Below are 25,549 nucleotides of genomic sequence, written 5' to 3' on the forward strand. Positions count from 1 at the left end.
TATTAATTATTGTTTTGTTTGTTTGTGACTATATATCTGAGGCTATGATCTGAGGGCTACAAGTCATCCCTCATTCTTGCTTGTGAATGATAAGGGTGGTAAAATACAGTGGGTGCCACCATAGATATATATATATATATATCTATGGGTGCCACTGCCACCTAGCTCTGGTCCATAGCTCGAGTCTAATGCATTAGAGCTATGTATGGACCAGAGCTAGGTGGCACCAAATCATGTAAAAACAAATACAAATCAAATAAAGAGTATAAAGAGTGTACACAAAAAAAGTATTAATATTAATATGAATAATACTAATAACATGGCTGTTAGTTGAATTGGTCCCATAGCGTTATAAGGGTGGTCCCATAGAGTGGTCCCCGAACCCGACGTTGAGTACCAGCGTCTTTCAACCGGAAGTTGTAGCTGAAAGTCGAAGTCGTCACTTCTTTCCGTCTTTCCGTCACAGTATTTAAAGGCACGCATCTTGCCGGTTTATTAAGTTTATCTCTCATCAACGCCATCCCCAACTTGTAAACTACGAGGCCGAGCAAAACCGGCCATAGCTGTTACTACCTTGCTGTGATTTCACAGAAAGCATCGAACCAACCGCCGCCAACATGGCCGATAAAATGAGCATGTCCTTGGACGATATCATCAAGCTGGGGAAGAAAGGTAGCAGCGGTCGCGGAAGCCGAGGCGGAGGAGGAGGCCGCGGCGGAGGAGCATCGAGGCGCAGTGGGAGTTCAGGTCGGTCGCCCGGCGGTGGATCCGGGCCCGCACGGGGCCGACAGAACTTCAGCCGGGAAAGAAACAGCAGACCCACGCCGTACAGCAGGGTATGATATGAAAGGAATGTGTTGGAAATTGTCGAGTTAACGTCGCATGGTTCATAAAACCCGGTGGTAACCACTTTTGTGGTGTTAAAGAGGACAATGGAGTTGTTGCGTCGAACGCCAATGTTTCAATGCTAACACATGGTTCAACTGAGATCGGTTAAAAGGCTTCGATGTTTAACACGTATTCGTTAAAAGGATGGCTCGTTTGTACATATTTTGTACGTTTGCTCGTTCCAATATGGCATGTTTTTAAATATTAAACATGCCGCGATAAAGATGTCCTCCTCGTGTTTGGATTTACACTAGAAGAGGATCAGCTGTTGTTGAACAATAGCCGTGTCTCTGTGTAATGGTAACAACAACCCCCATTCCAAACTACTGGATTCGCGGCACTTTTCGAGCTTTACTCTGTATCATCGAGATTTTTATTTTCAATGTAATTTCCCCAATATTCGGATCACGATTTGGATAATTGCACAACTCGTCTGAAACAAAATGGCGATTCTTTGTCGATAAAGTATGATTTCAAGACTGTCTCGGTAAGTTAAATGCTTGACCAACGGTGCTGTACAATTTCAAAATACCCTTTCTGCAGTGATTTCAAGTTAAGATGTGTCCCCTCTTCCTGGCGGCAAGTCATTAATTAAAATATATTCTAGCTCCTTGATACAACAGTGTATTGAGTATTTGGGGTAATCTTTAAAGGTAGGGTAAGTTATATATTTTTTGGTTAAAACAACTTTTGTTGAAAGTACTACCTGTCTCTCCAGCTCTAAACGGAAACTAAATTTTGTTACAATTTTTAACTACCAGTTCCGATTTTGTCTGCTTATTTCTGTCTCATCAGTTCACTGACAATTGTACTTGTTTCCTGACTGAGTTCTCTATCCTGATTGGATAAAATGAATGGTATCCTGAGCTGAAAATGCATTTTCTGTTCCATAAAAAGATGGGGAGACATTGCGATTCCTGTTACTGAACAAACACTAGCAATGTGTACTACACCACAATATAGAGCTTTTTAACCAATGAAAACCACATGCCCTAGGTTTTAATATCTATTACATGTAGCTTGTTGTCATGGCTTGACTACCTGTTTATTTTGAGCGGCTTGCTGCATTCTTGTAGTAGGGGACCATGGCACAGTGCCCCTAGCACTAAATATTGTCTCGTTTCGGGTCCCATTTACAAACATGGAGTCATTTTACTACTGAATACTTTTAGTATTTTAAAATTCTTTGGAATCTTTAAGTAATCATATTTTTTCTGTTTAATATTTTCAGCCCCGAGAGTTGCCAGATAAATGGCAACATGACATGTATGACGGAGGCTTTGGTGGGACCACTAGAGGCGGTGGAGGTGGAGGACCAGCAGTGGGAAGAGGCGTTGAAGTTGGTGGCAAGCTCCTAGTTTCCAATCTTGACTTTGGTGTCTCTGATGCAGACCTTAAGGTAATTTTAGAAACTGCAGACTACCGTAAAATGTTAAGCCATACCTCAAATGAGCCCTCCAGGGATCCACATTGGAGTCATCAATGTAGGGAAACATGCATGGTGTGCAAGCTGGACTGCATTTACATTAAATAATAGAAATAAAAGTGGACGATTGTTGTTCCTCTGTGTATTGTGCTTATTGTACTGTTAATCAAGTTTGCCAATATCAATGGTGGTGACTTTTCTGATGTTTCCACATGCCCCCCCCCCCCCCAGGAGCTGTTTGCAGAGTTTGGAACTTTAAAGAAGACCTCTGTGCATTATGATCGTTCTGGCCGCAGTCAGGGAACTGCAGATGTCCACTTTGAAAAGAAGGCGGATGCATTAAAGGCAATGAAACAGTACAATGGCGTTCCACTTGATGGTGAGGGCACTATGGTTTCCGTCTCTAACTTTGTAAGACTGTCTGTCTTGCCTTTGTATGAGCCTTTACCCTTTTTCCCTTTTTTTTTAGGTTGTCCCATGAAAATCCAACAAGTAACTTCTGATTCTGAGACACAGAGACCACAGTCAGACAGACCACAAAGGTAAGTGAATGTTCACTCTGCAGTAGAGCTGTCCTGATGCCATCCCCATTCCCCCCTTTCAATCCCACAATTTGTGTTGTGTATAGGCTGATTATTTTGAAGGCCACCAATTGGAAGTCAAGGGTTACGTTTGTCTGACTTGACATATGCTAAGCTTTGACTGACGTCAGTAGGTAGGCTAAGGCAGCACTACTGCATGGCTGTTTTGAGCTGCTTGCTACATTCTTGTATCTTCACGTCAGTCAGGGACTAGTAGGGGGGCACAGCGCCCCTAGTACGAAATATTGTCTCGTTCCGGGTCGGGTCCCATTTAGCATGGGTCCCGGGTGTGTTTAAAGTACTGTGCAACTGTAATTAGTGTTAATTCTAATTATTGGGTTTATCTGGCCGGCACACAACATGTTATTATTGTGAGCTTGCTGATCGCCAATTATTTTGCAGAATATTTGCCTGTTATGACATGCCCAGAATAGGTAGTGTTCAAGTGGTTAATCAAGTGCATTTCCTTCACTTTAGAGCAAGCACAGGATTCGACAGGGATAGGATTGGGCGTCCCAATTTTCCAAAGAGAGAAGGCACGAGGCAAGGAGGTGGCGGTGGCGGTGGAGGTGGTGGTGGTGGTGGAGGAGGTGGAGGTGGAGGAGGTGGCTTCAGAGGCCGGCGTCGAGGAGGTGGAGGAAGAGGTGGGAACAGCAGACCCCAGCTATCTGCAGAGGAGCTGGATGCCCAGTTGGATGCTTATAATGCCAAGGTAATTTATTATATTAATGTAGTATCTGTAGTCCTTGTGTCCGTAAATGGAGCGGACTGATCCTATGACCACATTGAGGTTAGACAACGATTGAAAGGTGTAGTTGCATATAGGGGTTCCTTGCCTGAATGGGTTAAGCCAATTTTATAGTTTGTTTGACAAATTGAAACGCATTTAATTGTGAAATCAAAGCAGCAGTCTTAAGGCTGGATTTTCGGTGGTGAGGTGACCACCGAACTACAACATGACGTCACGAGCCGCGGTGAAGAGCAAACCACCGCCCTTCTCTGTTTTTACTCGCCACCGCTCAACGTTATTTCAGCGGTGGTCACCTCACCACCGAAAATCCAGACTATGAATGAGCCTTAAGACTGCTGCTTTGATTTCACAATTAAATGTGTTTCAATTTGTCAAACAAAAACTAATCGAATATGCACATCACTGGGTTCAAAAGAAAAGAACACACACACGTTATACTTTATTAACGATGTTTCGAGCCACGGCCAGTTTGACCAGATACAGAGCCGTGGCTCCAAACGTCGTCAATAAAGTATAACTTTTGGAGCAGATGAGTGCGGGTTCTCGCTCGCTCTCCCCCCTTTTTTTTCCCCAATTTGTCAAACATGTTTATGTTTTTTTTATGCTTTAACCCCTGTGGTGTGATCGTTAATCATTTTTGTCTCATATTACTTTTCAGATGGACACCAGCTAAGGGCACTCATTGAGGATCTTTCTTCAGTCCACGTTGTCCTTCTGTGGTTGGATATTACGTTTTTGTAGATTTCTGGACTCAATGGACTCTTAATTGCACATTGAGTTTTGTTTTTATGGGGTATTTTTTTAATTGGTCTTAATATCACAAATGCTTTTTTACCTGATGTTTTGGGAAAGGTTTAGGGTTTCTTTTTGGGGGGAGGGGGGGGGATAAACGTTATGCTCTTTTTAAGTGCAAGTCGTTGCTTTACAATTGAATTTGTCCATTTTGTAACTAAAATATCTAAAGACAGTTGACATGAATCACATGTATAATTGTGATTCTGTCCTTTCAATAATTATGTACAGTTGAACCATGGAAATTGTGGTGTATTAATGAATGGAAGAGATGCACCACATGTACATATCTGTATTAAACTTGTTACAAATGTGTATAACTTGTCTAGTCTTAAGATTATTTGCCATTATACGATGAGCATATGTGTGTTCAATACTTTTGAAGATCCCCATCAGTCTTTAGAAGTTCAGATGGATGCGCTAGGTCGGAGAAGAGAGACTTTCAATTTTTACGCTATATTTTGCAACCCTTTTTTTTTCACCCAGTGTCAATTATCTAATGAAATCCTGGGTGCTACACTTCCTCTGCCAACCTCAGCCTGGGGGGGGCATCAGACTGGCCTCATGCTTCCTTCTATGCAGGAGGTGTCCAAGCTGCTTCTTTTCACCTGACGGTAGCGTTTCCCCGGCCGGACGTAGCGCATGCAAGGAACACGTTATTCCGACCAGTTCCTTTCCCCTCGCCCCAGCTGGCCAGGGGAGGAGAAGAGAGACATTTTGTAATGTTGCTTATGTACAACTGTCTAAGTCTCCCAACATTTCTATTGTTATAAGGTCTGGACTTGGACTTTCCATATATTTTTTTTTATTCAACTGCATCTCTTTGACAGAAAGGGCCCCCCTATTTCCAAGTATTCAGGTACAAGGAAATATGTGACTTGCAACAAATTTGATTTAAAAGCAACACGGCCACCTAAACAATTATTTTGGTCAATGGTAGTTCTATGTTTTAAACAAACATGAAGCATTGTGACCAGGTAAAACAACCTTAGATCCGTCTGATCAGAGCACATTGCCCCAGTGTTGTGTTGTCTGGCAAACTCGACTCACACAAGTGGGTGTGCATTTACTGTATCTGCTTTTGAGAAGTGTTCTCCCTTACCTTCCTGACCTCCCATGTAGATCAAATCTTTCTGATTACTCCTGCACTTTGACATTGACTGAGACCAGATGTGCTTGTAGTTGGTACCTGTATTCCAATCACTTTACCAGACAGACACGAGTGGAGAAACTATGCAACCTGCTCTTCGGCAGCAGTGTCTCAAATCTTGTGTCCGAAAACACCATTTGTGTCTATCCATACTAACTCAGAGCCAGGGAGCAGTGCTTTAACCGAGAACCTTCGATTGCCAAGTGGCAGCTCTACCTGACATCATCTTGACCTTGGTTGGATGGTGTGGCTTGGCTTGAATATTTTGAACTGTAGACTGGTATTCAACTGGTGCTGTTTTTGAAACTCTTTATTGTCCATCAGAGAGCTCTTCATCCACTCCCCAGCTAAACTAGTTAAAATACCATGAGCAACAATCATTTCTCTGAATTTAATACACAGGATCACAATGGAAATAAACCCATTAACCCCTCTTTGTGTTATCTTTTTAGCACCATTCTATAATCAGCACTGTACTGTTTGTAAACTGTTAAAGTATTCAATCAATCAAACCACTTTAACCCAATACATCTATGGTAACCTCGCGTCACCAGGCTTTTAACAACACCATGGTCCGTCATCCATCCGAGGCATAAATAATGCATTATACATAACATTTATTTGGGCCCTTTGGGGGTCTTGACTCTGACACGGCACACTGCACAGCACTTGGGTTGAGGGCGCGCGCCGCGCACGCCACTTGTATATGCGGCGGCATGCGCAGAGCAGTTCCCGGAAGCGTGCTGCGCGGGCGCCGGGCGGGGCGCGGCGCGGCGCCGCTCCTTGTTCGCCATACTTGCAAGTTGCACACACAGACAGAGCTGAGCAGAGCAGCAACAGAGGAAGCACATACTACTCCATACTGTAAAGGTAAGTCCTGGTGCCTTTTGACGAGTCAGTTAATCTAACAGAACCAGTACTCGTCTCGCCGTGCATTGAAACCCTTTATATAAGTTTCGCATTTATGTGACCAGATAATATGTTAACTTGTCAAGCTGCGGTTAGCTAGCTAGACGCCGACTAGCCTGTGTGACTGTCCCGTCCGTCCCACCCTGTTGTAGGCTGCAGAATGGGAACCGAGCGGCCGCTTTGTTTAGTCCAACGTTACTAATGTAATTTATCTTTGTCTTGAATGTCATCATGTGACTGTCTGTGATATATCACACCGCTTGTTGTCTAAAACGCTTGACTATTATACGTGTGTGAAGCTGTGTCTGCTGGGCAGTATTAATTTTCACAGCAATTTAATAGTCATACTAGTCTTTTGAATAACACCATTTAGTTTTTGGTCCTATTTTAGTCATCTGAAATTGGTGTCTAAATAGTCTAGTCTCGACTAAATATCAAAAGCTGTCTTTTAGTCAACACTTAACGCTGCTGGGATCCTGGTGTGCAAATAATTTAACGTTTCATGGAATTTGTCATGAGATGCATACCATACTACTTACTACGTCCACGGTCCACCTAAGTTATTGTCGTATTTTGTTTAAGGTGACGTCGATTGGACCCACGCACCTTCATTAACTACAGTGTCTGAATATTACTCGAACCAGTTTGTATCCGTTGCTTGTCATATTATTGGTCTGGTTTGCAAGATCATGTAAGTTTTTTTTCTTATTTTGGCCAGTGTGTTCTTGAAACATCCTTAATGAGCTGTGTGCGTGCATCGTTTGGAATTTCACCCTATAGCTCAGACGAGAAGAGGTTCTGTCTGGAGCTATCCCGGCAGGGGACAAGCTCTTTCCTGGACATTTCTACCTGATGGGCGATTGGGCGTGGTTATATGCCTAACCTCCCAAACACTATGCCTAACCCTATAACCTCACAAACACTATATAGTCTAGTAGCCAGCCCATTGTGAACCCGGACATGTTGAGTACACCAAGGTTTTATGTTAGAAATGTTTAGTATGGGTCCCCAGCATGTAGAAACTGCCGGATGCTAACTTGCATATGTTGAGCAATTTTCATAATTGGCACATGTGACTATACCAATAGAAGGCAAAATACAACATATAGAAGGCAAAATATTCAAAATTTCATCATGCTTTATGTAGCACGTGACATGTCAAACTAGGGGGTTTTCATGATGCTGAATCCATTCCAAGCATTAGTTTTGCAAAAAAAAACACTCATTGGGCTAAAAACGGCCAATGCCGTCATCACAAATTGATGTCAGCACATAAGTGGGCATGGCCGTTTTAAGCCCAATGAGTGTTTTTTTGCAAAACTAATGCTTGGAATGGATTCAGCATCATGAAACCCCCCTAGTTTGACACATCACATGCTAGATAAAGCATGATGACATTTTGAATATTTTGCCTTCTATAGGTTGTTAATGGTATGGTCACATATTATGCCAATTATCAAGTTAGCATCCGGCAGTTTCTACATGCTGGGGACCCATACTAAACATTTCTAACATAAAACCTTGGTGTACTCAACATGTCCGGGTTCACTTTTTGGCTACTAGGCTAATACCTAACCCTATAACCTCACAAACACTATGCCTAACCCTAACCTCACAAACACTATTCCTAACCCTATAACCTCACAAACACTATGCCTAACCTCACAAACACTATGCCTAACCATAACCTCACAAACACTATGCCTAACCCTATAACCTCACAAACACTATGCCTAACCTCACAAACACTATGCCTAACCTCACAAACACTATGCCAAACACTATGCCTAACCTCACAAACACTATGCCTAACCCTATAACCTCACAAACACTATGCCTAACCCTATAACCTCACAAACACTATGCCTAACCCTAACCTCACAGAATAATAATATCAAAACCACACCCATTGGGTAGAAAGGTCTGGAATAGAGTGAGTCTCACCCCAGGCCAGTAGAGGTAGAAAATAATCTCAAAACCACACCCATTGGGTAGAAAGGTCTGGAATAGAGTGAGTCTCACCCCAGTAGAGGTAGAACCCGTCCATCATATCCAAAAAGTAAAGGTAGTCCCAGACAACTACAGATGTAAGATGTTTGATCAGCCTGTGCCATGTTTTTCCAAATTTGTAGCTGAATCGGGACCAGCACTGGCACCTGACATGGGTGGTTCTTCTGGTTTGAATGGGAAAACATGGCAAACGGGAAACAAATCAAACATAACATATGTAGTTGTCTGGGATCTTCACTGCACTTAATGTAAGTTGTGTGTGTTGCTAAATGTTCAGCAAGAGCTTTTTTCAGTAGTAGGGAAGGAGAACCATTCGGTGTAGCCACAGCAACACAGTGGGTTTAATGCCAGTAGTTACATAATACTGAATCCCCACTTCCTCTGCAGTGGTGAACATCCGTGATCTAAAATCTCTTGTGGAACATCAAATCTAATCATGCCAAACAGTGCTGCATATTTTAGGACAATGGAATATGAAAATAATCCAGGTGTGATAGATTCCATTCCTGTAGTGTTTTAAGTGTCACCTGACCCATCTGGTATAATTGGTATATTCCTGTGAGGTTGAATAAGGACTACATGCATTCTCGTTCTCTAATGGCAAAATGGGCCTACCGGTATGTTAGAAGTACCAACTGTTTTACTTTCTTGCAGAGCCATACAATAATGCCAAAAGAATGTAATGCATTGTACTACCATATACATTCTATTTCTATTCTTTGCTTGTAGAGCTCTCTGAAGTCAGTTGTCATTAATTCACCCTGGCGCCAAAAGTGTTTTCCTCTGACAGTGTGTGTTTAGCAGTGGAGTCATAAAATGAGCCTGAGCAGGTCTGTGGCCCTGTTTAGACCTGTGTGTGTGTGTGTGTGTGAGTGTGTTTGAGTCAGACCCACTTTCCCCAGTCAGTGGTTCTGCAGAGTGCACTGCTACTCGGCTTGCCTGCATTCCACTGGCAGCTGCTAGTTTGGGCAAGTCAGGGGGAGAGACTGGAGGAAGAAAACTTTACCTCAAGTCATAAGTGGTTCCCTCTATTTTCCTTTGCCCAAAGGAAGGTGCTTCAGTACATGATTGGTAGTTATCTATTCTGACTGGCAAAATACGCAGTTAGGAAGTAGGCCAGATCATCATTCATTAGCTGATATAGGCAGCCCCTGTGTGGAGTAAAAGGAAAATTGTATTTTTTGTTATTAATATGGGTTTTCGTTTATTTTCAAATCATAGTAGTTAGTTCGGATTGCCTAAAAAGAAGCACAATTTTGTGCATGTGCTGGAGGATTATCTTTGTAACAATTACACAACACAGAGTATAAAACAGTAATTTGCTAGGCTGGCTGGCATATTTACTGTTTTTCGCCATGGCTGGTGACAAATTGTCTCACACAAACGTGCCCTTTATGCTGCTTGGGTCGTTAAGGTGAGTGCCATATGGCACATTTTTATTAATTGCAGTTTGCATACGTATAGAAAAAAGAAGCTTCAACAGGTCCCCCAAATTAAGTGAAGAATTTAATCTTGCTTCAAGCATGCAGTCAGATGTCTTGACTATGGGATTCAGGCTCATTTGATGGGAATCTGTAGTGATGTGGGTGGGATACCCTTATTGGGAATGTCAAGCCTTTTTGGCATAAACATCACATTTCCTGCTTTTGTTAGTATGTCAGGAGAGTTTTTTCCAATAATAACCTAGGAGGTGAATGTTATTGGGATACAGTGAGGCAAATAGCCTGCATCCTAAGACTCACTAAAGTGAGAAAGGATGCAATCATGTGACCCTCTGGGGGTCCTGGGATGCAATATTGTACTCAGTACTGTACTCTAACGTCGTTGAAGTACGACTCATAAAATGTCCCTGGGACCCATTACATTGAAAACCTATTTACATCACTGGGAATGGAGAGAATGCGCAATTGAATGTAGCCTAATTTACACACAGAAGAAGCCAATGTTTATATAGTTGCCCTCTTCACAACCACTGCATCATCTTATTACCAAAAATGGTATGAGTGACATCTCTTAATTCCTAAATTCAATTAATTGCTATTGCTGGGGAGAGACGATACTTTCAAATTAATTTGCTTATCATTGATTTGACTTTTCACAAAATCAAGAAAAGAGCAAAGACCCTTCAACAGTCCCGACAGTGAGGGGGTATGTACCATAAACGGTCAATAGGGGGAGACATGGTATAGCGTAATACTATGCAGCATATATTAAGAACTGGTAAGGACTATAATAGGGGTAAGGACTAGTGCTAAATATATCTAGATTATTCTCCTCTTCCCTTGGCAGTAACTTCTGGGCTTTATCAAAGATGTTTTATATATGAAGATAGTTGATCCCAGTTGGAGCCACTAGAGGCGAAATGGCACACAAAGTAGGTGTGGTTTTCTTTTGCTTCTCCTCCGACGGATTTTGTATTTTTACAGCCTGCTCATTTTAGTATGAACATCTTGGAAATATTGTGTGCCTTGTGATGATTGGGTGTTGGGTCCAGTATTTAGTTCAGTGATCATGTGTCTAAATATTGGTTCAGAAACTATGTTCATTCTCCCATTGGAAATTGTTCAGAAACTATGTTCACGTTCATTCTCCGATTGCAAATGAATAGACTCCAACATTCTTCCAGTTTCCTAATCATGTGTCCGCCCACTTCACGCAGATACGGGAAGTAAACCGGAGATTGCGTATCTCGCTTTTCAATCTCAGGCTTTACTCAAGACGTATTTTGAGCATGCACATCCTCAGCCAACCATAATGTCAAGTGCTGCGATGACCTCATCCAATGGTCTCATGATGCTATAGCAGTAGTGATGCTATTTCAGAGAAGTCTGCTGAGATGATATCATGCAGCCATCCCTGTTAGGTCATCAGCCTTACAGGAAGACCTGCAGCTACTTCCTTAATCAACACCACCTCACAGCTGCACAGAATAGATCACCTCAAATGAAGGCAACAATCTGACTGGCTCTAGCACTCTGGATTAATATAGCTGTGGCCTATGGTGCCTGCTGTCTTCAGTGAGGTTGTCATGTTGTTGTTTTACCACCCAAGTGCATGCAAAGAATGCAGAAAATGTTGCATGTGTACTGACTCTTTCAATAAACAAGACTAGGCAAATCTAGTCGGTCCCGGATACATACCAGAGGAGGAGATGTGTTGGTGACTTATGAGTAATGTACACAATTATGTGTGTATAATACCTGTATGTCGTACAGTGTTAAAGCAACTGTGTGTGTGTGCGTGTGCCCGCCCGCCCGCGGCCTGGTGGAGAGTGGAGACAATTATCAGGCTTAGAAATAAGGCTGGGTCTCGAATTTCTTGGCATCGAAAAATGAAAGCATCAATACTTCTCCATTTCCTCAGACTATAATGTGAAAATGTCATGAGCGATATAGAGCCACCTCATTCTCTCTCTCCCTCCCTTCCGCACACCATCTCGTTCTCCTCTAGACATGGCTGAGGACGATGTAACTCCAGAGCAGCTAGCGGCCATCGCAGCAGAGAACGAAGAGGGCGAGCAAGTGAATTACAAACCTCCAGCCCAGAAGACACTACAGGAGATCCAGGAGCTAGACAAGGAAGATGAGAGCCTGCGCAAGTACAAGGAGGTCCTGCTTGGCGGAGCTCCCGCTGAGATCGGTAAATATCCCAAGCTTGACATTTACATTTATTGTGTCTGATGGGTTTCAAAGTGTCACCAACAGCTTTCGCTTTATTTAGTTCACTGGGAATGATTTGTGGTTTAGGATTACACTATTGAATGAGGATGGGTCACATGCTGAAAAGGAATAAAACCATCACTATTTTGGGCTACCAACTTTACCAAGATATGAGTGGCATTACCTTTTGTCAGAGAAAGAACACATACATACACACCCCCTATTGGCCTAAATATAAGATTTTTTCCAATGGAAATATCCTAAAATACGGGGTCGTATTATAATCGGGACTAGACTATTTGACATTCAATGTTCTTTTTCCACAAATTAAATGGTATATACTGTATGAGATGAGTATACGGTATATACCGGTATATGGAGGTTGAAGTAGTGACGCACGGACTGACCTGGAGATCAGTATCTCATTCCATTTCAGTCACTGAATGACCTCTATAATTTAAATTATATTTTTTATTTGGTTAACATTTAATTGGCTGGGGGGGGGGGGGGGGGGGGGGGGGGCACCCACTGCCGTTATAGGAACCTTCCGCCACTGAGAGTATCTATTTCCTTTCGTCCTTATTAAATTCCTTGAGCATCTCAACATCTCCCAGTATTGAAATTCTGTGGTCTGGTGGCACCTCTTTTTGTAATATCTCGGATGTATATTTGTGGCTATATTTGTAGATATCATTCCAAAATCTATTTAATGGCTCGTACACACTGCCCAATATTTGCTCCGATTATGCTGTCAGGGAGCATTTTTGGCACTCGCCGACAAAACCCCCGATCTGACGTAAAACCGGGCTTTGATCGGCGAGGTTTTGCTCGCTGTGTGTGAAAGGAGCTGCGAGAAAATCCAGCGCCGATAAAAGCCGACGCCTCCCCGACCATTTCTGAACATCTAGCACGTTTGATATTTGACTCTGTCGCCGACTGGATATCATACAGTATGAACTGGGTTGCGACTGCGCCCCGATAAGGCCTGTATTACAACCAATGAGAGCACACTGCTCACAGCACTGCTGTCTGTCGACTGTATAGATGATCAGATGTGTGTGTATGTATGTATATGTATGTATGTATATATATATATATATATATATAATATATAACCTTCATTCCATCTGTAAATCCCTGTAGGCTACAGGAATAATGTTGATAAAACCGCATTGGAATCAACAGTGCAAAGCAAACTTTTGGTTTGGACTGTGTGTGTGTGTGTGTGTGTGTGTGTGTGTGTGTGTGTGTGTGTGTGTGTGTGTGTGTGTGTGTGTGTGTGTGTGTGTGTGTGTGTGTGTGTGTGTGTGTGTGTGTGTGTGTGTGTGTGTGTGTGTGTGTGTGTGTGTGTGTGTGTGTGTGTGTGTGTGTGTGTGTGTGTGTGTGTGTGTGTGTGTGTGTGTGTGTGTGTGTGTGTGTGTGTGTGTGTGTGTGTGTGTGTGTGTGTGTGTGTGTGTGTGTGTGTGTGTGTGTGTGTGTGTGTGTGTGTGTGGAGAGACAGAGTTATTTAATGAAACTCAAGATTATAACGTCTCAAACATGCCGCCCTGTGTGTAGCCTAGAGAGAGACGTCAAAATGAATTGGAATAAAAAACAAATGATGTAGCTGCTGCCTATATGTATCGGGTCTGGATCGCAGTGTGTGATCCCTGGTCGGCGATCAATCGTTTAATGTGAAAGCCACAAAGATATGACAGCCGATTTAAAAAAAAAAAAGACTCCTGCAGTGTGAAATACATAACGATCTGATGACTCGCCAAGAACTCCTACAGTGTGTGCACTTCCAAAACATGTATGAGGTCCCCATTGTTTTCGCTAATATCTAAAATACCCCCCCACCCAACAATCCAAAAATGGTAACATTTTAATAATTTAAAATAGGTTTTTTATTCTCTGTGAGATTTTGTAAACTCTACTCTGGTCATTCGTTCACAAGGGAATGGTCATGAGTGGTATGAATCATCTGCTGCAACTGTATCCAAAATCTGCAATCTTGTGCAGGTCTGCCAAGTAACGTTATGAGCCTGAAGTTGTACACTTATTTATTTAAAAAAGTTACCCAATAAACCTATACTTTTTCTTCTGATGCTGCTCCAGATCCTAATGCCCCCAATGTCCAGGTGACCCGGCTGACTCTGATGTGTGAGACTGCTCCCAATCCCCTCATCCTGGACCTGCAAGGTGAGTCTCAGTTTGGGCTGGTTTACTGCGGAGACGGTTAATGTACTGACTGTAATATACACTGACTATGGTTGATAGTCATTTGTCATAACTGGGCCTTTTGTTTACGAAGCCTAAAAGCCAAACAGAAATTACATTTGTATTCATAATGTTCAATGCCAGAGACACAATTATGTTGTTAATCGCCATTATTTGAATGATAATAGAGCACCGAATTCCTGACTTCACTGTCAGTACAGGGCGTCAGTCCCCAGGTTTGTGTACTTTTTATTTGCATTGTAATCTCCATAGGGGGATTTTAGATCGCCTCATATATGAAGCATCGACTGAAGGTGGAACTATACAAATATACCCAAAGAGTAACAAAATACGCGTTAGAAACGATTCAAACAACCCAGAGACTACATTTCCGGGTAGGCAGGGTGGCTGCATCTGCCCGTCGCACAACAGAAACCGAATGTTAATTACGTTTATTTTAATTTTATTGATATTTAATGTTTCATGAGTCGAGTCACCACCAGTTGAGCTTGAGTCAACGAGGAATCTCAGGAACGCAATGTGTTGACAGCTGGGCATGACGTATATTAGCAGCGACATTGCCTTCATATGTAGTTTCAAGGCTTTTGCGGCCACATTAATTCCATTTTCTCCAGAAACTGGCTGTATCAAATATGAATGGACATCATTAACGACGCACAGCCACTCCCCTGACAGAAAGGCCGGGGTGGTCGGTTTATTTTTCAAACACAGTTCCTTTATGAAGCGACCTAAAATCGCCCTATGGCGATTTCACTGCAAATAAAAAAATACATGAACCTGTGTATAGGCGCCCTCTACTGAAAGTGACGTCAGACTTCGGTGCTCTATTCATTGTCAAGTAAAATGTCATAATCGTGACAGCCCTAGCATCAAGTATTAGTAGGTAGTGCATCGATAAAGATATAATCTCCGGCCTACTGGCTTTACAGCCACAAACATTGCCGATGGGTTCTCCGCATTACTGTGGTTCCCTTTAACGGAAGGTGGCATGAACATTTCCTGTTCCAGGTCGGTTTCTCATTTTCATTGGCTCAGCAGCAGATTTTTAGATAGTGGTTCTCCGATCACGTGGCTGCTCCCCCACCCTAACAGATGAGCTACGTAGCGTGGCTGCTCCCCCACCCTAACAGATGAGCTACGTAGCGTGGCTGCTCCCCCACCCTAACAGATGAGCTACGTAGCGTGGCTGCTCCCCCACCCTAACAGATGAGCTACGTAGCGTGGCTGCTCCCCCACCCTAACAGATGAGCTACGTAGCGTGGCTGCTCCCCCACCCTAACAGATGAGCTACGTAGCATGGCTGCTCCCCCACCCTAACAGATGAGCTACGTAGCGTGGCTGCTCCCCCACCCTAACAGATGAGCTACGTAGCGTGGCTGCTCCCCCACCCTAACAGATGAGCTACGTAGCATGGCTGCTCCCCCACCCTAACAGATGAGCTACGTAGCATGGCTGCTCCCCCACCCTAACAGATGAGCTACGTAGCGTGGCTGCTCCCCCACCCTAACAGATGAGCTACGTAGCGTGCGCTCTGCTCTATGTTGCAGACAGACAGAAGATCTTCGCCGACTATATATCGTCTGTCCCCGCAGATAATGTCCATAAACATGCTCCACACAGATAATGTTCGAACCTGCATCTTTTCTTTGACTTTTTAAAAAACATCCATTCATGATTTTCAACTTCAGCAGCAGCAGGCTGCACCTTATGTTATGCAAGTTGAATAATAATCGGAGCATAAATTCAGTCATCTCTAAGACTCATGCGAGGTGTGGGGGTTTAATTGGTTGTCCTTGCCACCATACCAATTAAATGTCTGGAACGCCACACACCAGGAGTGACATGAATAACTTTTATTTTGGTGATCCCTCATTTATACAGGTTGATGATTTTAGTTGCGCACCTTGTTTCAAAAAATAATTAAGGTGATTAATTTCCTTGTTATTGCACTTGTTATATACTTTTAACCCAAACATCAGTTTAAATTGATGCGAATGAATTGCACAAAATAATTGCTCCCCCCGCTGTGTGCGAACCTGTACATGCCATATTTCTTGCAGTATGTGCTTCCATTGAAAGTGGGATTTTACGTGTGCGCACGCGCAAAAAACAACAGTACTTATCCGACACATACAGTACAACTCTGTATGCCTTTGTATCTGTATAAGAGAGATTATGACTTGTGAATGATGTTGTGGTTTAACAGGAGACTTGGAGGCTTTTAAGAAGCAGGCCTTTATCCTGAAGGAGGGAGTGGAGTACAGAATAAAGATCAGCTTTAAGGTGAGAGTTGTTCAAAGCTTTAAGCAGGGTGTGATATGGTCCCTGAAATATTTCCATCTTAAAAAATAAGGAAACAAATTGCTATAGTCAGGGTGTTCTGCCCTCGCTCTGCGTGTCGCCACCAAGGTTGCAGAGCTAGGCAGACGGCTAGCTCTGGTCCATAGCCTTCTAGCTCTGGTCCATAGCCTTCTACTGCTTCTACCATTCTGCCCTGCAGTATAAGGCTATGGACCAGAGCTAGGCAGACGGCTAGCTCTGCTCCATAGCCTTCTACTGCTTCTACTAGGCAGACGGCTAGCTCTGGTCCATAGCCTTCTACTGCTTCTACTAGGCAGACGGCTAGCTCTGGTCCATAGCCTTCTACTGCTTCTACTAGGCAGACGGCTAGCTCTGGTCCATAGCCTTCTAGCTCTGGTCCATAGCCTTCTACTGCTTCTACCATTCTGCCCTGCAGTATAAGGCTATGGGACTTTCGGTTTTAAATCTCAAATCGAAATCAGACCAGCCTCTCATCTTTAGTGGAAATCTCACAAATGTTTGACCTACTCACCAATACAAAGACAAAGGTTGTGTCAATAGAAAGCCTACTTTCCTTAGTGGATGCACTCTGAGCCCCCCACCACACGTATAAACGGTACTTTTTGGCCACCGAAAAAAAATACTTTTAGTTACTCCAATGCGCCCTCTACCGATATTTCCCAGAGAACTGCCTCTGATGGTAGCGTCGCCCCATTGGCTCCTCAGCCAAGCACATGCACCAAATGTCTGAACCTGCGGTTCCTCTCGTACTGAGCGGGATTACTATTGCAACAACACATCATCAGTAGGGTAAAACTAACCTGTCTCACGACGGTCTAAACCCAGCTCACGTTCCCTATTAGTGGGTGAACAATCCAACGCTTGGATTTTCTGATAAATTTTCTGATACATTTTCTGATAAATAATTGACGAAATGTCATGATGCAGTAAACCCCATCCATCTCCTACACATCAAAGTACAAATGGTTTGCAAAGACTAAAATATTTCTATTGCAGATTTCTTATAACAATTGTGTTCTTTCAGGTTAACAAAGAGATTGTTTCCGGTCTGAAGTATGTCCAGCACACCTTCAGGAAAGGAGTAAAAAGTGAGTTGACAATTTCTACTGTTCTGGACTTTTGTGCAGCTGTGATGACATTGCACAAACATCAAAAATGTGTTGTCGGCTAGTTGCCTCAGAATTTCTTACCCGTCAGCGAAGTTTCTTTCAGAAGAATTATATTTCCGGGCGTTAAAACAATAATACATTCTCGGCATCCCTGAGTCATTTAAGTGATTGATTGTGAATTGTGAATACAATTAATCAATTACAGATTATTTACTTATAGTAAGGGAGACATCTTTCACGCTGTATCACAAATCACAGATTGGAACTTGACATTTCAAATCTGTTCAGTCGTGGGATTTTATTTTAATCCATGCAATGTGTATCTTTTCTCCATTGGTTTACAGTTGACAAATCTGACTACATGGTTGGAAGCTACGGCCCCCGGCCTGCTGAGTATGACTTCCTGACCCCACTAGAGGAAGCCCCCAAAGGAATGCTAGCACGTGGCACCTACAATATCAAGTCCAAGTTCACGGATGATGACAAGCATGACCACCTTTCCTGGGAGTGGAACCTCAACATCAAGAAAGACTGGAAAGACTAAAAGAGGCCTTTAGGAATATACCCAGCCCCAACCCCACAATCTGCCCGCCCCTCAAAAATCCCTGTCTACCATTTCTGCCTTCTTTGTTTTTATTGTTTTGTGCATTCCATCCTCATGCCTTAGTTTCCACCTCGCTGTCTTAGTGTCTTGACATCCCCACCCTCTCCCCACCTCTCTGTCAGTAGCAGCAGCAGTAGCAGCAATCGTTCCCCTGTCCGTCCAATACATCCTCCTTCCACATTCATTGGTTGCACAAGAACCAGTTCTGTTCACGGTCACCAACCTGTCAACCTCTGCCCACCCACTTCCACCCACCACCCAATGAGCTGTGCTGTGTAGGACCCCTTTTTCATCAATACAGTCCCCCCTTTCTTCTCATGGTTTTTGCTGCTTTGAAGAGATTAAGCTTGCCTTCCACCTCCATAAAATGTGTCTTCCTCTCGCTAAGAAGTACATGTGGAAAAGCAACTGTCCAATCGACTTTTGTTTGCCTTTTTTTATATATAATTGTATTAATGGTTGTGTAATGTGACTGTATTCACATGTTAATATTAATGAGCTTTTGTGGGCTTTTCTGACCCCGACCATGGCTATTTTGCCCCACCTGCCCCCACTTAAATAGCTTTCCCCTGCTTGCCTACTTGCTCTGTTTTGTTTTATTTTATAATATATATTTTTACCAAGACCTGCCTTCTGAGACAAGTTAATCATAGCTGCTCTATGACGTCTCCTCTTTAAATGTATTACCCACTCTTCCATTGGGGGATTAGGGTCAAAGTGAACAAGGACTGACAAATCAATGTAAAGTAAAAAAGAAATAAGACAAAAGCAGGGGTACTATCCTCCATGCCTTATGTATTGAATGAAAACTATGTAGCTTTTTCTAACTTGGCTGTAAGCAAATTGAGGACTTCATGGGAATTTAGCATGCCATGTGTGTACAAAGCAGCGGTTGCTACTGTATAATGTTAGTATTTAGGCTTACTCTTGCGACCAACTAAATCTGATTACAGGTTGCTCACATATTGCTCTGTGCACACACTTATTCCCCTCGACTAAACCCCTCTTGTAAATTAAACAGCTAGAATGTTATTAATTAGGACACCACTAAGAAGATATGTCAACTGTTTTCCTTGCACAGTAAGCCACTTAAATCAGTATTGATTGACAAATGTCGACACTTGTGTTCCTTCTAGCCATGACGCCTTATTACTGACCATGGTCATGTGGGGGGGGGGGGAAAGCTCAGTATAGAGACTCTTGCTTTTGTATTTTTCTTTGCCTTAATGTAATCATTCCCCATTTCAGGTTCCCTTTCATACTAACATTCCCCCAGATTGTGTTGCAACTACTACCTTACTGTTAAAACATCTAAGGTGTTTATAAGAAGACTAGAGCGTGACAAAGGAGTTTGCTGACTTGGGCACCGTCTGCTGCTGGAGACCTTGACGGTGTATGTATGGTATCATTGAGGGGAACAGGAGTTGGTAGCATAGAAGAAATTAAACTAGTATTGGTCACCTCTGGCCAGGTGTTTGCCTTTACTTAATGACACACCAAGAGAGACCTAGTGTTATGTCAGTGGAATGAACAATATTTGCATAAAGTCACCAGAAATGTGTGCTCAGTACTGAATTGAGGGGTTTCTATCAAAATGACTAAGTAGAATTGAAATCAACTTGTATGGATTTGAAACATGTTTTTCCCCCGAAATACTGAGAATGATCTAATGCTTTTCCATACATTCCTTTACATTGTACAGTTTGTATGAAAATGCTGGCATGCTGGTGGGGTTGTATATTTGATCATTTGTGATTGCTCTTCTTGGTCAATAAAGATTTTGCTCAAATTGGGGTGTGTGTGAGAGCGAGAGACTGATTGGGATTTATTAACAGTTTGGTTCTTGGGTGAACGAGCGGGTCCATTTGGTTACACTCAGCGTTAAATTACTGTACAGCTCGGACACGAGCGACGGGAATTTTTGCTGGACTATCTAGTGAGCGTAGTGGACACTTTTCATGATTCAATTGCTCCCCGACATTAAGATTAAGAGAAAATGAATTTTTGAAATGTTTCATAGAAATATAGTGCTTTAAAATTTGAGAAATGTATAATGGTGGTCAGTGGCAGATTTTGGCATGTCAACAAATCACTTTCACCTAGAAACTCCATTCACACTTTTTAAAATTAGTGTGGTTGCCAACCAGACTATTGTTTTTGTAAATTTGGATACTTTGGCACACTACTCCTCCCACAGTTTTTGCCGCACACACTCGAGCCAACTACAAGGATGGAAAATGAAAATGGACTCAAATCACGTTTTTCTTTTTTGTTAAACAACTTATTGCCAATTACCATTTTTTTTTAAATTCAACGTCCTTTTCTTTACCAACTGCACCATCACTACCTTAGCCTGACTGAGTGAGATTTCCGTGTGCTTTTATCTTCTTCAAAGTAAAGTTTCAGAGTAAAGATTTGAACCCACAACATCTGGATCATGTGGACAGCTACTTAAGACATTGAGCTACCAGGCTGTCTGTATTCTGTCATGGTTTCTCCTCTGTATTATGTGATTAAAATCCGTGATTTTACTTAAAAGTACTAAAAGACACCTTTGATGCACAGAAAACACCATTAAAATGCTCTGTACATGATCCCAACTTCCAAGGCCCCATTTGAAAAGTGACACCAAGAAGAACAACTTAAAACCACAGAGGGCTCAGTGGCACCCTTGTTAAGATGACATCCATGTGAGCCAGAGGTTCTTAGTTCAAATCCAGCTGAGTTCCTCCTACTTTCCCTCTGCAGCATGTTTTGGAGAATAACATCCAGCAGAACACTGGAAAGAGATGGAAAGCTGAGGAGATTCTCAGAGAGCATGGTGGCATTCTGTGATAAACTGCTGTCTATGTGAGCCACAGGTTGTGGGTACATGTCTAGCTGAGTTCCTTCTACTCTTCACTGTGGACCACATTTTGGAGAATAACACCAAGAAGAGTGATGGAAAGCTGAGGAGCTTCTCAGAGAGCATGGTGGCTCTCTGTGATAAGTTGCTGTCTATGTGAGCCACAGGTCGTGGGTTCAAATTCAGCCCATGGCCTTGGACGGCATACTATAGCATGAAAAAAAGACGAAAAACACGACTTTTTTCTCAAATCCTAAAAATTATGAAAAACGGCATGCTATAGTATGCCGTCCGAGACCATGGGCTATAGTCCTTGGTCTCGGAGTGATTTTCGTCTTTTTTTCAATTCCTCGTTTTTCATCATTTATAGTCCATGGTCTCGGACGGCATACTATAGCATGCCGTTTTTTATCATTTTTGAGGATTTAAAAAAAAGACAAAATCACTCAGAGACCATGGACTATAGCCCATGGTCTCGAACAGGCATACTATAGCACGCCGTTTTTCATCATTTTTGAGGATTTGAAAAAAAGACTAAAACACTCGAGACCATGGTCTCGGAGTGATTTTCGTCTTTTTTTGATTCCTCGTTTTTCATCATATATAGCCCATGGTCTCGGACGGCTTCAACATTTTTGACTATGGGCTATTGTCGTATATTACAAAGCCACATTACGATGAAATATCCATATAATGTTGTATAATGTCATATACTGTTTGTGCACAACAAACCTGCACTGACTGAGTTTCTGCATGTGAGCTCTGAGAGGCTTGATATTAGCTGGCCCACAGACACATTCCAAGAACGGCCTATGTGATCAGTTGAAAAGGTCTGCTATGAAATTGTAAAGGCTATTGTATTGAACCGTGGATACCATTGTGTTAATAATCAAATGTCTAGAGACATTTGGGGACGCACATGCATGTGCGTACACACATACAAGGGCTTTGGGGTGCACACCCTACATGCACTATTTGGATAATTATAAAGAGGGTCTCAAATGTGCGGAGAGGCAGAATCCAAGGAGAATCCACAGAATCCAGTCAGAGAGGTCAGTCGAGAATCCAGTCAGTCAGAGTGAGATCTATAGCCAGGTTCCAGATGAGATCGGGGACTGCTATATGGGACTGCTCTAGGATGGCTCTGGAGTTGACTGATCATGAATTTGGTAACTAAGCTTTGTCCTTAATAAAATGATACAGAAATAAGGACATGCCTGGCCTCTCCAATCATTTATGCAACAGGGTAAAAAGTGCTTCCTGGACACTCAATATATGACAAATAATGGCAATACACTACAAATTATGGCGAGCTAGATCATGGCCTCATTGTTCGCGCTCGGGGGGGCAGTCTGCTCCTCTGGGACGGATTGAGGAAAAGAACTTTGTTTTGTCACGGAGTGTGTCTGGGAGTGCTTGACCTTGTTGTTTAAGTGGTTGGAAGGCCATGACAACTTGTAGGGATTCAGAGTGTTGGAATTGAGGATTTAAGTTTAGTTCAGTCTGCTCGGCGGGGACCGTCATCGTCTCTGCTACGGCTACGGTCAACCAGCGGCTTTCGGCAGTGGTGTGCACCATGGTTTTCATCACCACGGCAGCAGACGGCCGGAGAGAGGGGCTGCAGTCAGGGGTCAGCGAGCATCACCACCAGCGTCACCTCTTCAGCAGCGATCGTGAGGGGGGTCCATTCTACTCTGCTTGGCTCGGCGATTCAGTGTTCAAAGGGAGGCGTTCATCGGCCACGGATACCGAGAGGAGGAGGCTCGGCTCAATTCAACAGATCTACAGGCTCCCAGCAACGCATCACTTTGCAGCATGAGTTTCTGCCTTGCAGTGGCCTACTCTGTAAAGAGTTGCAGTGGATTACGTGCGTCAACTTCTCATTTTCAGTCATTTTGTCATGACTGAAAGGGGGGAGATGGAGAAGTCAGTTCAGTTTGGGAGAGAGGACAGCTCGACAACAACTGTGCGGTGCATCAGGACACTGCATCATGCATATAACCTGTTGACATGGACAGCCTCATTTGGCCATGCTGGCTGAAGGAACAGTCGACGTGAGATAACGAGAGGGGCAACGTTGCAGAAGAATCTTTATATCAGATGAATATCGTTACATCTGATTTCAAATGTGTGTCTGTGTTTGTCTAATTCAACATAATAGGCATGTATGTTGATGGTTTTGTCGTAGGGCATTTGAATTAGAGAAATTGACTTGATGGGGATGAATATGCCTAGATTTGGGAAAATGAATAATAATGTGTACCGGAATAAAATTAGTAGATGTCTCTTTGTTAGACGAGAGGTAGTGGCCCTGCCGTACGCTTAAGTGTAATCCGTCCTAAGATTAGATAAAGGGCGTATTGTTATTCAACTAAATTTGTGAATGGGGAAAAGTCAATGAAGGTATTTGGCCAAGACTGTGGAGTTATCTATTGTTACATAGATTACTCTGTTTTTTGACGTATATGTGTTGGAAGTTGATCTGTGAATCAGCTGCATGTTGTGAGGGATTAATGCTGATACTCAGATGTGATTTGTACCGTTATCGTTCATTGGGTTGAAAATAGTGGGGTTGTATCTGATGTTATCTGATGTTTTTCCCCGGCCTTGGAAATATGGAGGGTTGAAATAATGTATGGATAATTTCTGCATGTCCTAAAGGAAAACTAAACAAAGAATGGGTCAATAGTATTGGATGATTATAGCTATAATTTAGTCATGACATTAACTGAAGCTAGGTGTTTTAGATGTCACGATTGAAAGGTTATAACACACATTGATCTATAATTGGAGTGCTTTTGAGTAAAAGCAAAAGGGGTTGGAGAAGCGACAATGTATTGTGTTAAGTGTCAGATATGTGTACTAATCATTTATGCCATTATTCATGTTTGAGTTATGTGATTGTTGAAAGTGATAGGGATTATACTACAGAGAAGTTATTGGGGTGTAAACGATTTTTACTGTGTTTTTGTGTTAAAATGAAATGAGATGAAATGAGATGAAATGAAATGTAATGAAGTAAACACAGAGAGAGTCAAGCATACTGATGATGAGGATGTAAATGTAATGAAGATCACTGGTGATGATTTTAAGTAATTTGAATGCTGGAAACTTTTGAGGGTATTTTTGGATTCTATTGTAATTGTGTGATTTCTTTGAATTGCTGATGTTCCAGTAAGTAAGTCATGTATCGGCCAGAGGGATTACTCTAATGTGGCTCCTTCCTATACGTTTGTGACACATGTTGTCTCATGTGTCAAGGGAGGACCTGTCGTATATTACAAAGCCACATTACGATGAAATATCCATATAATGTTGTATAATGTCATATACTGTTTGTGCACAACAAACCTGCACTGACTGAGTTTCTGCATGTGAGCTCTGAGAGGCTTGATATTAGCTGGCCCACAGACACATTCCAAGAACGGCCTATGTGATCAGTTGAAAAGGTCTGCTATGAAATTGTAAAGGCTATTGTATTGAACCGTGGATACCATTGTGTTAATAATCTATAGAAGTGACCATCTACTTAGTATGCGGTGGTCTAGAGACATTTGGGGACGCACATGCATGTGCGTACACACATACAAGGGCTTTGGGGTGCACACCCTACATGCACTATTTGGATAATTATAAAGAGGGTCTCAAATGTGCGGAGAGGCAGAATCCAAGGAGAATCCACAGAATCCAGTCAGAGAGGTCAGTCGAGAATCCAGTCAGTCAGAGTGAGATCTATAGCCAGGTTCCAGATGAGATCGGGGACAGCTATGATGTGACTGCTCTAGGATGGCTCTGGAGTTGACTGATCATGAATTTGGTAACTAAGCTTTGTCCTTAATAAAATGATACAGAAACTAGAAAAAGTGCCCTTCTGGGCACAGGTCTCCACCAGGAGGATAGGACTGTGTGAGATGTTTGGCAAAATGTTTAGGAGTAATATAAATAAGTAATATGTTTGCCTTTGATGGCAATTGGATGATTTGAGGCATTTTGTTCTAAAAATGTGTTTTGCAAAAATCAACCTGTTGGTGGCGCTATAACAGGCCAATGTGAAAAGGGTGGGATATATTCCTCATCCTAGTAAGAAAATGTGTGAAAGATTTGACGTAAATTGCATGCTGCGTTCATGATTTGAGGCTTTTGTTCAAAACGGGGCAATCTTGCAAACTGTGAAAGCCAATTATAGCCAATTAGGATGGAATATGAAATATCGGACAGATCCGACTTGAGCACATGACCATAGAGATACTGTGTAACGATTTTTGAGATTTTTGGACAGAATC

The 25,549-nt window shown here is 42.5% G+C and overlaps 2 protein-coding genes across 2 annotated transcripts; both read left to right on the forward strand.

The window, feature by feature from the left end:
• The first annotated feature begins 457 nt into the window (after positions 1 to 457).
• LOC306921717 (THO complex subunit 4-like) lies at positions 458 to 4,758 on the forward strand. Its single transcript, XM_079498985.1, has 6 exons — positions 458 to 836; positions 2,120 to 2,287; positions 2,546 to 2,693; positions 2,784 to 2,856; positions 3,373 to 3,607; positions 4,305 to 4,758. Exons 1-6 carry the CDS (start codon positions 618 to 620, stop codon positions 4,317 to 4,319), a joined length of 858 nt encoding a protein of 285 aa, XP_079355111.1. The 5' UTR covers positions 458 to 617; the 3' UTR covers positions 4,320 to 4,758.
• Positions 4,759 to 6,287: 1,529 nt separating this feature from the next.
• On the forward strand, positions 6,288 to 20,210 carry LOC306921720 (rho GDP-dissociation inhibitor 1-like). The gene is made up of 6 exons (XM_079498988.1): positions 6,288 to 6,458; positions 11,958 to 12,146; positions 14,264 to 14,347; positions 16,593 to 16,669; positions 17,733 to 17,796; positions 18,162 to 20,210. The coding sequence occupies exons 1-6, from the start codon at positions 6,305 to 6,307 to the stop codon at positions 18,359 to 18,361; spliced, it is 768 nt and encodes a 255-aa protein (XP_079355114.1). The 5' UTR covers positions 6,288 to 6,304; the 3' UTR covers positions 18,362 to 20,210.
• The last annotated feature ends 5,339 nt before the right edge of the window (positions 20,211 to 25,549 follow it).

Source organism: Electrona antarctica (assembly GCF_951216825.1).
Source record: "Electrona antarctica genome assembly, chromosome: 4".
NCBI lineage: Eukaryota > Metazoa > Chordata > Actinopteri > Myctophiformes > Myctophidae > Electrona > Electrona antarctica.